The sequence below is a fragment of the Silurus meridionalis genome, chromosome 17 (assembly GCF_014805685.1).
Source record: "Silurus meridionalis isolate SWU-2019-XX chromosome 17, ASM1480568v1, whole genome shotgun sequence".
NCBI lineage: Eukaryota > Metazoa > Chordata > Actinopteri > Siluriformes > Siluridae > Silurus > Silurus meridionalis.
Genome location: NC_060900.1, coordinates 13478018 through 13491802, shown reverse-complemented (window position 1 = coordinate 13491802; position 13785 = coordinate 13478018). Strand labels below are relative to the sequence as shown.

At 35.2% G+C, this 13785-nt stretch overlaps 2 protein-coding genes across 3 annotated transcripts; one reads left to right on the top strand and one right to left on the bottom strand.

Moving 5' to 3' along the window:
* Window positions 1-5608: 5608 nt before the first annotated feature.
* Window positions 5609-12532, top strand: smyd1b (SET and MYND domain containing 1b). Of its 2 annotated transcripts, XM_046870361.1 has the most exons (10): window positions 5609-5824; window positions 6799-6975; window positions 7172-7385; window positions 7500-7630; window positions 8227-8265; window positions 9494-9689; window positions 10768-10860; window positions 11112-11275; window positions 11385-11553; window positions 12115-12532. In XM_046870361.1, exons 1-10 carry the CDS (start codon window positions 5703-5705, stop codon window positions 12268-12270), a joined length of 1461 nt encoding a protein of 486 aa, XP_046726317.1. In that variant the 5' UTR covers window positions 5609-5702; the 3' UTR covers window positions 12271-12532. The 2 variants fall into 2 exon arrangements, with proteins under 2 accessions (XP_046726317.1, XP_046726318.1); XM_046870362.1 differs by lacking the exon at window positions 8227-8265 and having other exon boundaries at window positions 5610-5824.
* LOC124399461 (fatty acid binding protein 1-B.1-like) lies at window positions 12519-13764 on the bottom strand. The gene is made up of 4 exons (XM_046870363.1): window positions 13605-13764; window positions 13229-13401; window positions 12941-13033; window positions 12519-12731 (listed from the first exon to the last, which is right to left on the bottom strand). The coding sequence occupies exons 1-4, from the start codon at window positions 13669-13671 to the stop codon at window positions 12678-12680; spliced, it is 387 nt and encodes a 128-aa protein (XP_046726319.1). The 5' UTR covers window positions 13672-13764; the 3' UTR covers window positions 12519-12677.
* Between the last annotated feature and the right edge of the window lie 21 nt (window positions 13765-13785).

Genomic DNA, 13785 nt, shown 5'->3' with positions numbered 1-13785 from the left:
GCTATTGAGGCAGTAAAATAACCTGCTATAGGGAATTATTTGTTGCCTGCATCATAATACAGAATACAGCAGGGGTCCCCAAACTTGTTTCTGTGAGGGCCACATAATTTTTCCTGGTCGGTCTTTAACAGAACATTACATGGGGCGGAATGACTACCAGTATTATTGTGGAGATTTTATTATGATTTTAAATGTATTTATAATGCCTCCTAATGCTAGATTAGTTTGTTTTTGTTATGCACAGTACAGACAAATGAGCATTACATTTCAAGAGATAGATAGCCTATTAATTTAATTTTATTTTTTCATATTCATGGCTATTGAAATCAAATCATTGATATACTTATGGTTATGCATATGGTTGGTATGGGTAAATCTAACAAATTATTAGTTAAATTTAATGAAGTTAAATCAAATGAAAGAACTATGATTATATTAATTAACAAATATCATTATATAATTAATAAATTATATATAAAATATAATATAGTTCTCTCAGTGCAGCGCACAGTCTGACATGTAAAAACAAATAGCCAATAGCTGGAAAATCGGTATGGATTTTCGTCAATAGTTCCAGCAACCAGTGCCTCATCCTTTATTAATAAGTAAGATACATTTTAGTTTGAAAGCCAGCATTTATTACAAAATACAGATATGATATGAGTTAATAATATATTTAAATATCAAATGTGGCCTGTGGGAACCAAGACCTTACAAAAATATGAAATACAGTATTTGTCTGACGTCTATACTGATTGAGAAGGCTTAACTGTAAATCGGCCACAATACTAACACTTAAATTGAGAACCAGCTCTATTTAGGTTAATTGGCTAATTTCTTAAGTCAGGTTTAATTACTATTCCATATTTAGCTTCATAGCTAAATTGCATGGCTAAAATAATAATAATCATTTCAATATGCTCAAATGCTACATCAAGTACATGAAACACATAACATGACTTGTGAGTGCTAATGCGCTTTTCCAAGAGGCAAGGAAAGAAATACATGTACTTACAATGTACTTACTATACTTAACCTAAGAATTAAATATATATTGGTATATAAGTATATTGAAATATACTTACTTTACTATTTGCATTTCAAAGAAAATAACTTTTAATCTTTCATTTTTTTTTATTTAAACAAAGGTCTCTTCTTTGCAAACTTGTTGTTTTAGGCAAAAGAGTAAACAAGTCGAATAAAATAATTAATTGTAAAAAAAAGTAATAATTGATAGTTTTCACACCTCTCCTCTCCATCATATCAGCTATCTCTCTCCCTTTACCAGTCATAGTACCCACATTTAAAGTACCAACTCTAACCTCCACTCTCCTACACATCTCCATGCTGCCTCTTCTCTCCTTCTCCTCCTTCGGCCAACAGTATCCCAATTTCCACCGGTACTCTGTTGGCTAACGATACCTGTGGCGGTTGTTGGTAACCTTGCCTCGACCAATCCGGTATAAAATTCTGGTCCGTAATCCGCATATTTGATTTGGCACATGTTTTACGCTGGATGTCGTTCCTTAAATAACCCTCCCCATTTATCCGGGCTTGGGACTGGCACTAAGAGTGCACTGGCTTGTGCAACCCTAATGGCTGGGTTAGATAATATATCAACATTTACTCGGAAAAAATACGGTATCCAGCAAAAAATTTCTTAGGCAAAAGAAAAAATGTGAAATTTGCTTTTATATGTGCTTTTATTTTTGACTGCTAAAAAAAAAAATTATAGTGGCATGTATTGGTGTGAAACTAGCTATTATTACTTTTTTATTAATTAATTTTTATTTTGCCTAAAAAACATCAATCTTTGAAGTGTTTGTGGATTCAGAGAAACAGTATGACAGGGTGCCGAGAGAAGAGTTGTGGTATTGTATGAGGAAGTCAGGTGTGTCAGAGAAGTATGTGAGGGTGGTGCAGGACATGTATCAGGACAGTGTGACAGCAGTGAAGTGTGCAGTAGGAACGAACTGGTTTATGGAGGTTGGACTGCATCAAAAGATTGGCTCTAAGCCCTCTCCTGTTTGCAGTGGTGATGGACAGGACGAAGTCAGACAAGAGTCTTCACGGACTATGATATGATGATATAATAAGACGGAAGTACTTTCTGATTACGTAGCATCTCTGGATGGTGTTTCTGTCTCAGTGTGTACAGCAGTCAAAAACCTTGGTGTGATTATTGTCCCTAGTCTTTCCTTTGAAGCTCACGTGAATAATATTACCAGGATCATCTTCTTTTACCTTAGAAATATTGCTAAAACTGGTTCATGCTTTTGTTACATCTAGATTAGACTACTGTAATGCTTTACTGTCTGGGTGTTTGAGTAAGTGCATAAATAAGCTTCAGTTAGTTCAGAATGCAGCAGCAAAAGTCCTCACTAGATCTAGAAAATATGACCAAACCACCCCTGTTTTAATCAGTCTACACTGGCTCCCTATCAAATCTCGCATTGATTATAAAATACTACTACTGACGTATAAAGCACTTAAATGACTTGCGTCACAGTATCCGAGTGAACTTCTGTACCAATATGATCCTCCACGCCTACTTAGATCAAAAGGTGCAGGCTATTCGTTGGGACCTCAAATAATAAAGACTACAGCAGGGGGCAGATCTTTCTCTTATAAAGCCCCACAGTTATGGAACAGCCTTCCAATCAGTGTTCCGGACTCAGACACAGTCTCAATGTTCAAGTCAATACTGAAAACCTATTAAAGTCATTTACCAGTAGATTGTTTTTAGGTATAGAAGCAGATCTGGAGGGACACATAGTAATCCATATTCTTCTCTTCCTCTCACACCTCCCCAACCCCCAACCCCTCTCGGTCGAGTAAAACATGCTCCTGACGTTCCAGTCACCACTGATCCTGCCACTCTCCTCGGATCTTCCCACTTCGTAATTTTCTGCCTCTGTATAGTGTTCTCTTCGATTAGAGGCGACTCTGTGCAGCTGGGGATGGTTTCACATAATGGATGGGGATCCATGAAATTACGGAGTAAGAACAGGAGCTTTGAGGATGGATTTGGACTGTAGTTAATGTCAACAGTCTGCTACACTGACTTTGGACTACAGCTTGCATCTGATCACCATCACTGCACAGCTCAACATTGTTTATCTGTAATAAATGGAAATTTGGTTCAACCCAGATTAGAATGAGTTCCCTTTTGAGTCTGGTTCCTCTTAATGTTTCTTCCTTATGCCATCTGGGGAGTTTTTTCTTGCCACTGTCGCTCATCAGGGACAAACTTACACTTATAAAGAACATCTTATTTATTTTTTATCACCACATTATCGGTGTAAAGCTGCTTTGAGACAATGTTTATTGTTAAAAGAAAGAAAATAAAATAGAAATAAAAATGAATTGAATTTAATTGAATTATGAAGTTTTGCAGATGATATTGTGATTTGTGGTGAGAGTAGGGAGCAGGTTGAGAAGAGCCTGGAGAGGTGGAGGTATGTGCTGGAGAGAAGGGGAATAAATGTCAGTAGGAGTAAAACAGAGTACATGTGTGTGAATGAGAAGGAGAGCAGTGGAGGGGTGTGGTTGCAGGGAGAAGAGGTGGAGAAGGTGGATGAGTTTAAGTACCTGGGGTCAAAAGTAATGGAGAGTGTGTTAGAGAAGTGAAGAAAAGAGTGCAGGCAGGGTGGAGTGGGTGGAGAAGAGTGGCAGAAGTGATTTGTGATAGAAGCGTATCTACAAGAGTGAAAGGGAAATTATATTTTTATATGGCTGTAGTGAGACCGGCGATGTTGTATGGTTTAGAAACCGTGGCATTGAGCAAAAGACAGGAGGTGGAGCAACTTAACTTACTTATTTACTAAACACGTGTGAGTGTATAGACACACAACTATAAACCTCTGACCACAGTGTTCAGTGTCATGTGACACTAAGCAGTAGGGTGTGCTGTGGAGTTGAGCCAAAGATGGGAGAACAGTACCTACAGTACTAGCAAAATCGAAAAGTAAAAAAAAAGAGTACTTTTTCTATATTAAGACACAATATGCAGTGCCCCCCATTAATATTAGCACTTTTGTAAATGCATCGAAGGCAATGAAGAATTGTTTAACCTTTTAAGTTATTTGAATTGCACCACAGTTATATTTAGCAAAATAAAATTTTTTTTTATCAGTGTTGAGTTTGAAATTGATTTATAACCATGAGCGTAAAGCATTTCTGTGATTTTTTTTAACTAAAGAAATGTTTTAATAACCAATAATTGTGGTGGTCTGTACTAATCTAAATAGCTTCAGTAGAAGAGCTTCATTATGGTTTGTGTGTTTTGTCAAAAATTGTTATTAGGACATGTCTTTTTACATTACAAATGTTTTTTTCTTGTGAGTGATGTGTGTAAATGTATATATATATTACTTCAATCACCATCATCTTGCCTACAACATAGCAATAAAGCATTTGATGAAACTCACAGCAGGTTTTAAATTAGACTAAAGTAGCACCTCTATAGAGCGGGGGTAGTTGTTAAATGGCATCACGACTTAGACCTCTTCTGTAAACCATATAAACAATTATTTCCTCTCTCAAATAAAAACAATTAATTTCTTGTTTTAAAAATGTTTATTCATAGGATGCGAGACCAGGTAGGAGAATTCTTTGTGTTAAGAAGATTTTGTTAAACCTTTTTTTGAGAAGGCACATAAGCTCTGCAATAAAGTGAATAAATACAATGTCATATTTTAGAAGAAGTGAAAGAGAGAGAGAGAGAGAGAGAGAGAGAGAGAGAGAGAGAGAGATTTGTTACATTTCTTAGAGAAGTATGTGTCAAGTTGGTCCCTGCTTTACCACAACAGCCAATTCAGAGTATAAATGTTGTAGTTTTTCCATTCATTAATAATTATGAACCACACTGTTGGTTCTTTTAAAGATCTCCCTGTCAGTTTGTTCTTTTTCAATATTTTGTAGCTTTTCAATGGCTAAACATTTTTATAGTATTGGCAAAATTTCCTTTTTTTTCCTTTGCTAAAATCTTTAACCTTTAAAATGTTATGTTAGGATGTGCAGTATTAAAACTGCTAAAAATTATACTAGTAATAAATTATATGATTTAAAACGTACACATTAAAGTAACACCCATTTCAGTTGAGGAAGTAGGAATAAATATGAACAATAATGAAAAAGAAACAAAGACAAACAGCAACACAGGACATTTGCTCCTCAAGGTTGGTGGGATGTCAAGAAGTGTCAGGAAAGAAGAAAGAGGTCTCAGGAAAGTGCTGGAAGTAAACACCAATCACATGAAGCCAAATGTGTGCCTAGGTGGGAGCAGCTGTCTTTCGTCTCTACACCCAATCTATGACTGACAGGTCCAACTGGGGGACTAAAATAGCCCCCAGGATACTGAATGGCTATTTACATGTATAGAGATGTTCCATTTTACTATGATATTTGGAAGTTATTTAACATTATAGGCCCAAACAAAAACAGGAGAGACTAAGGAGATGTTGCCTGTCAAGTTTATCAATAAATGTATGGTCTTGCTGACATTAGAATTCCCTCATGAGGTGTGACCATAAAAAAATGCTCCCCCCACTTCAGACCACAAGATGGTATGACTTGAGGGTGCAGGCTATTTTAGAAGATGCTAGTGGAATGTTCAGCTGTTAAGCTGATGACCTACAGGACACTCTGCCAGTGTAACAGAAAGCCAAGATCTATAGAGACTACACAACTACTGTAAAAGCATGGAGACCGTGGAAGTGTTTGACTCACCAGGAAAGGGACGTGGTTTAAGGGCCACAAAAGAAGTATGGGCTGGGGATGTACTCTTTGCAGAACCTTGCTATGCGTCTGTAGTTTTTGATAGGTAAGTAGTTTTACATTCTATATTGAAGGGAAAAGTCTCATATCCTGAGTGAAACGGAGTTGGTTCAGCATATAGTTTCACTCAATTCATCACAGCTGTAGCAGCACCACCACACAAACCAGGCCTTGATTTAAGGACAGGACCAAACAAGTGATGATTGGCTATAGTATGATGTCATCTGTTCTTTCCTACAGTACATCACACTATTTTAAGATTGTTCTTTTAAACTATATGGTACACCTATAGAAGGGGTAGGGTTAGTAATAATATTTAATTCACATTACCTCCCTGAACAAATATTCTTGTACTAAATAATAAATAAATATGGAACCAAGATTAAATAATTAATAATTATACAACACACAATCAGCACCTTACTGCAAGGTTAATTTTATGGCAAAAGGTTTCTATTTTAAATGGGTAATGTATTTCATCTTTACTAAAGAATATGAATTCTTCCGTAACTACACTGAATTTAATAAGAAAGAAATCGATTATGTTGAGGGGGTTGTTGATGGAAGCACAGTGATGAAGCAAATGGTATTGGTTCCACTCCTGGTTCAATAATTTTTAGGTTGTTATTTGGTTACTGCTCAGAAACATGACAGTATTTATTGGCTGTTATGAATTGCCTTTACATTTGAATAAATGTGTGAATACATTCAGCATTCAGTCTGTATTCCTGCCTGCCTCCCAATGTGCTTTGAATGAACTCTGGAGCCAGTGTCAGCCTGACCAGGGAAAAGTTACTAAGGTTTAAATGAATAATGTAAATAATGGAGTGAGTCCATCTCAATCTGTGAATTGATTATTTACCAAAAATTGGAATATCCTACTATCACTCTCAACCTGGTTAAAATTATAATTAACTGTTCATTTTATGTTCTTCATGTTGTTGCTGTTTTATTACTTAAAAAACATGTTTATTCTTTCTGCCACACTTATATTCTTTCTCTGTCCATTCTGTCCTCCAGTTTTTCAGCTCATGTGTGTCACTGCTGTTTCCGTCGGCAGCAAAAGCTGCAGCGTTGTGGCCAGTGTCGGTTTGCACAGTACTGTGATCGCACATGTCAGCGTGCAGCCTGGGAAGAGCACAAACAGGAGTGTTCTGCCATTAAGAGCTATGGCAAAGTGCCCAATGAAAATATCCGGTGAGTGTCTGGGGATTTGGAGGGTGTAAAAAACTATTTAAAATCAGTAGTATACACACTTGCGTAATTAACTCACTATTTAGTGCGGGAAACAGTTTTAGTATTAAATTTACATTCTTCATAGTGCTCATGTTTACTATAAATAGAAAGGAAAAAAATTGCAATATCTAAAGGCATTTGTTGTTGTTTTTGATAGTCTTGCTGCTCGTATTATGTGGCGTCTTGATAAACATGGAGATGTGATGTCAGACCTTCAGCTCACTAAGCTGAATGACCTGGAAGACCATATCTCAGACATTCCTGAGATTGACCTGAAAGAGCTCAAAGTAGATATTCACAACTTCTTGGATTACTGGCCCAAAACAAGCAAGCAACACACGGTTGACAACATCTCACACATCTTTGGAGTGGTATGTATACGTCTGGATACTTGGTTTCAAAACTCCATTTTCTTTTTAATTGCAATTCCACGAATTTAGCACCGTGAATAACACTTTCCCCAAACTTACCATGTTTTACACTAGATCAACTGCAATGGCTTCATGATAAGTGATCATAAGGGCCTGCAGGCAGTGGGTGTTGGTCTCTTTCCCAACCTCTGTCTAGTCAACCATGACTGCTGGCCAAACTGCACTGTCATCCTCAACAATGGCAAGTAAGTGCCATCAGTACTCACTATCTTATAAAATACGCATCAAAATTGTTAGTTGTAGGTGTGAAAGACAGCATACACACAAGCAAGTAGAAGTGGATAATGGATAAGGTGCTGGATGGTTAAAGGAAGTAAGAAAGTGAAGTAAAAGTGAGGGGAAGGGGATTTAGAACAAAAGTGAAACAAATTACTGTAGGTTTAAGAATAGAAAAATAGCTCATGTGATGTAGTGGCTGTCAACATGGGGTATGCAGATTGTTTCACAGACTTCATCTGAAGTCATGTAACATGTAGCCAATATCACATCTGCTAACTGTGATAATATTCTTTTACATTAAAGCTTTGGTATTCTATTCTATTCTATTCTATTCTATTCTATTCTATTCTATTCTATTCTATTCTATTCTATATAGTATTTAGCATTACAAGAACTAAAATAATGACTTGTATTATAACTAAAATTCAATGATACATTTCTTCTTTTGCAGTTTATTTGAGCTTTAGGTTACTGAGTGTAATGGCTGAGTGAATGAAGAGTTTCTGAATAGGCATTTTGAAATAGCTCGGTTCTGCAATTTGCTTCTTAATTTGTCTTTCAGTCACTCTGCCATCAATACTATGTATCATACCCAGAAGAGGTGGGTCTGCTTGGCCACAATTTGTCAGCCAAGCGCTTCATTTCTTGTTATCTTTTTGTTCACTATCACGTCCTTAATCACACTTTTTGATGATCAGCTACCCAAATGCAAATCTTCATATGACCAACAACTCTATAACTGCATAAAACACGTAATATCTTCTTATCAGTATTAGCTTAACATCTAACAAGATTTTTGAAAGTACACTTTAACACAAACTTAATTTCTGGTTTACATTTTCAGTTGATTTAGCATTAACCATCTTACAAAACCATGCTTTTGTTGTTGTTATAATCAAGTTGGCTAATGCTGTTGGGTGGTTGGTCCGATTTCTTGTTGTCATCTGTTTCCATCATGCTCTTAACCCTTACTTAATTCCAGATTTTTGCAAAACAAACATAATTATTTCCTGTCTTCTGTCTTCATCCTTTGTTGCTATTGTTTCTGTAGCATTCTTTCTGCTTTTCTAAATGTTTTAGTACCTCTTTCACAGAGTAGAAGTCTACTCTTCATGTCAACTTACTACTACTTTCATATCAAAGTCACACATTGTATATGACCAATATACAAATGTTACTGACATGCAGAACTCACATCTCTGCTGTTTTGCGATTTTATATTTTGTTGTTGAAAATATCTTGGGAACTTTATTGAATAACATTTTGCATATGGCCATGGTTCTCAAAATGGAGTCTAGGAACCTTCAAGGGTCCATTAAGCAAAAACAAAAAACACAACAAAAAAGTGATTATCAAGGTTTACATGATATTTGATTGAGTTATTAATCATTAGTCTGTAGAATAAAATAAATTAATCAGAATAAATTAAATCAATGTGTGCTTAGTCATAGGAATATTAGAATATTAGTTTTTCTGATTTAAAAAGTAGTCAATTCAATAAATATTGAAATATTATTTTACATATTTAAACAATAAGCCAAATATATTTAAATGTCCAGATAATATGCATGAATTAGATCTGTACTGAAGGTATCAGTGGACCCTTTTTGCAGTTGAAAGGGTCCATGTCTGCAAAATGTTTGAGAACCCCTGGTATATGAGGTAAGCTGTGTGCATTGGTGACTGATGCTGAACTGTGAGAGATTTAACATTTTCATCTGTAATGACTAGAGAATGGATAAATACAGGGATAAAAGCTGCACTAAGATGTGCACTATTGCATAAATAGCTTTTGGATCTCACCGGACCTCACTTGTTTATTATCTCAGAATTGAGCTACGTGCCCTGGGTAAGATCAGTGTGGGAGACGAATTGACCGTGGCCTATGTGGACTACCTGAATCTGTCTGAGGACCGCAAGCGCATGCTTAAGCAGCAATACTTTTTTGACTGCACATGTGACCACTGCACCAACAAAACAAAAGATGACCTGAAGATGGGTGGTGCAGTCGTGGATGGAGAAAAGGTGGGTTTTTACATTTTTCATAAATGTGATTCATAAATTTATTAAATCAGTTCTATCTTTATTTTTGTATAAGAAAGTCCAGGATCTGCTCAATGATTTTGACTTCATGGCTATTTGTATTATTTACAAGTCAATTTTTTGATCTAAATCACACGCATAAGTGAATGGTTAGGGATACCTTTCTTCCAAGAATGCAGCTGGACAAATGCATATTGACCCCTTAGACTAAGTGAAAGATAAGAAAATAGACTTATTATTATCAGTAGATATCTGTAGACCTATGGGCCTGACATCCAGGCACATTTGTGCTATATTTAGTCTCTCTATCTTTATTGTGCTAGAAGACCATGGTTGCCAGGGCCAGGGATGTTATGCTAAATCGGTCTAGTTATGGCTTTTTTTTTTACTACTTTGAAAAACAAACAAAAAAAAGGGACCATGTTTAGACCCTTAAACTATAAAGTTTAGCAAAAGTCAGTCATGTCAAAGAGTCATGGATTGCATATTTCGGGAAATAAAGTTTTGGCCCACAGTTATGTCAAATCAAATTATTTATATTTTTCTCAAATTTTATATTTTGGTGTAGACAACATATTTATAGGCCGAATCTGAAATTAAATCTAACACATTCCTGCTACATTGGCTAAGGCAAACATAGAAAACATATCCTCAATATACAGAACCAATTCTGTACAATGTATTGTGGAAAAAATGGGAGAGGAACAGGAAGAATATTTCATTGAATCGTTGGCTATGGCTTTGACCAAAATAATATTTTTTTCCAATGTTTCCCTATTCTGTTTTTCCCTATTCCCTATTCTATTTATATGTGTGTATTATAAATATGTTGTGTACATAACACTACATATATGATAACTATATGAACATAAGATAACATAAGTTTGAATGAACATACATTTAGCAAAAAAAGCAATTTCTTAAGTATCTGAAAGGGGTCAACAGTTTATAGCTTAATATGAATAAAATATCACAGAAACATTATAGGGTCTTTATTCAAGTATCAAAACATGTCCCATTTTTACTGATTTGGTACAATCAACATTTAATTTAATCAAAGGTACCAGATGAGAAGGTGAAGGAAATAACAAAATATAGTCTGGAGATGCTGCAGAAGATGGATAAGGCCCGTATGGATGCAAACTACAATGAGGTAAGTCAGATTTAGACAACAGACATACGTATTGCATATTTGCACAAAAGTTTGTTTGCTATTATAGGCTCTCATAAAAATTTATATATAGTATAGTTGAATTCTGTGCAGCTTCACCTCAACATGTTTCAATATTTCATGAACTTCATATAAAAAATAAATGACTCTATAAGGGACTATTTTTATTAGTATGCAATCAATTTAGCTATGAGCATAATTTTTATGTTGTTTTTCTGGTCTGCTCTTGTTAGGTGGTAAAGATCTGCCGAGAGTGTGTGGGAAAACAGGAAAATGTCCTGGCTGATACTCACATCTACCAGCTTAAGATGTGGAGTACACTCAGTGAGGTCCTTTCCTACTTGAAGTTCTTTGATGAGGCAGCTGTCTATGCACGCAAGATGGTGGAAGGATACATGTATGTATAGACTTGTGGGAGTCAAATAGGAGTCCATAATAAACATATTATATGTGCACTTTTATTATCAGATTTTTGTTAATGTTTCTTTCTTGTGACCCCAAATTAGGAAACTATACAATCCAAACAATGCCCAACTAGGCATGGCTACAATGAGAGCAGGAGTGACACACTGGCAGGCTGGGGATATAGAAGTAGGACATGGCATGATTTGCAAAGCATATGCTATTCTCCTGGTGACTCATGGACCTACACATCCCATTGTTAAGGACTTAGAGGTAAATATAAATTCCATATTAAACACAATACCTTTTAATATCTGTGTTCTATTATTTAGTCTACCATATACTATGTTCTAATCTGGAATAATCAAAGATTATCCATAAATCCATTTGAACCAAACTTGTTTAAAATAATCAGTATTTATTTAAATGCTTAATCATTAATTCTTGTTTTAGTTTTACAGTTAATGTAGATTATTAAGTTACATTTAATATTGCAGCAGTAGTAGATTTAATTTTCAAAATAACAGCATATATTTGATGGATTGCAAAAAAAGCACTCAAAAAAGTCTAGTTTTTACTTAAACATTAAGAATAGTATTAAAAGTCAAATTGTGTGTTTTCTCATATTAATTATTAGTATACCATAGTTTTATAGGTTTGAAAGTTTACCCAGCATATTTTTATAGTTTGAATGTTTACCCAGGAAATTTTTGATTAACAAAATGGGCAACATGCCACATGTGCAAAACCCATCAAACTGAAAAATGTGTACATTTGCTAAATTTTAATAATAAGATTGGTTTAGCTAAATCCCATGTTTGTTTGTTTTTTTAGGCCATGCGCCTGCAGACAGAAATGGAGCTGCGCATGTTTAAACAGAATGAATATGTTTACCACTCCATGCGTGAGGCAGCGCTTACAAATCAACCCATGCAGATGATGGCAGAACCAATTGAGGAGGGCATCAAGAGTCTTTTCCGCAAGAAGTGATCACACGGCCTATACATTACCATCCTCACTATCACTCAGTAGGGATTTCATCACTGTAACTTAACATACTTAAACCAGTATAGCTGATATTTAAAACTATTTAAAACCACTTGCAGAACTTTTCTGGCTTTTTCTAAATAATATAATCCAAAGCATAGGTCTTACATTATTTTACAGGCCATGTTCTTTCTTTTTGATTCAATAGCCTACACATTTTGAACTGTGTATTTTGTAAATAAAGACTCATCATCAGTTAAAAGTTTTATTTTTAAACTGTTTTTTTCTTTAAAGAAACCAAATTCAGTTAAATGCTCCAGTGGTTAATTTAGTGTCATACATTACAATTATTAAGTGAAAGAAACTGGGAAAATGATACTCTTAATTATGTTTCAAAAGAACAGAGTTTATCATGACACACGTTTGCTGGTTCTCTTGAAGACAATGCTGCCGAGAGTCATGGTCTGAAAGAAAAACACAATCCTTTGATCAGATGACTTTTTGGCTAATAACGTACACCATAGAAATATAAATAGACATTTAAATAATAAACTTTGATGATGGAATGAATGGCAAAATAATGCAAAATATAAAATTTCAGTCTGTTGAAAATATCTCATTTTTAATCTATTTTTCAGTATTAAATGAAGGAGGATCTCCAATTTGTACTCACATGCACAATTGTGTTGTCATCCACAAGCTCTGTCACTGATTCAATACCCTTCAGATTTGTTTTCAGTTTGTTGCCTTCTTTCATCACTGTGGCCTAGAAGATAACAAGACGTTTAATAGCTTTAGTGGTGATACTATTTAATACACAGCCATGCTTATTAAGTGCATTATGTCAGGATCACGAATAAGCAAAAGTGCTTAAACCAATGTAATAACATGAAATAATATTGAAGCACGAAGCACTGAATGCAGGCATAGCAATACAGCTGCAGAAATATGATGGTCTTGCCTTGACTTTTTCTCCAGTCATTGTCTCCACTTCACACTCTTGTCCTATAGTGAAGGAATGAACCATAACTTTACTCCCTGTGGTAATTGTCACTTTGAAGCTGTCTCCATTCTGTTCAATCTCAGAGACACTCTTGATGTCTTTGCCTTTCTCGATGAGGTCATCAGGAAGACCTAGGAAGAAGAGTTTTTTTTTTTTTACCAGTAATTCAGTCCACCTACATCACAGTCTAAACCCAAAATCTAGAATCCTTATTTTTTTAAATAAAAAGATTATTTCTATTTTTCACATGTTGTAAATCTTGTAAAAAAAAATAATAAAACAGTCACATAGATCAAGTGAGAACCATGCACATTTGGAAATATTTTGCACCTACCAATGGCTTTCATGAAAGGCACAAAGCCCTCCTGGTTTTCCAGTTGAAATTTTCCAGAGAAGGACATCGTGACAGGACAAGTGAGAGAAGAAATTCTAACTTCTGAGAATTTATATTTTCATTCTCTACTGTAATGATTAACTAATGAGGGCGGAGATTCCGTCTGATGTTCATCATACAC

Bases quoted from the DNA above. Each gene is read 5' to 3' on its own strand.
- smyd1b (XM_046870361.1), top strand. From the start codon at position 5,703: ATGGAGACCGTGGAAGTGTTTGACTCACCAGGAAAGGGACGTGGTTTA. The intron at 7,631-8,226 runs GTAAGTGCCATC...TTTGTCTTTCAG, and splicing joins GTCATCCTCAACAATGGCAA to TCACTCTGCCATCAATACTA. The intron at 10,861-11,111 runs GTAAGTCAGATT...TGCTCTTGTTAG, and splicing joins TGGATGCAAACTACAATGAG to GTGGTAAAGATCTGCCGAGA.
- LOC124399461 (XM_046870363.1), bottom strand. From the start codon at position 13,671: ATGTCCTTCTCTGGAAAATTTCAACTGGAAAACCAGGAGGGCTTTGTG. The intron at 13,402-13,604 runs GTAGGTGCAAAA...TCTTCTTCCTAG, and splicing joins GCCTTTCATGAAAGCCATTG to GTCTTCCTGATGACCTCATC. The intron at 13,034-13,228 runs GCAAGACCATCA...GTTATCTTCTAG, and splicing joins TGACTGGAGAAAAAGTCAAG to GCCACAGTGATGAAAGAAGG.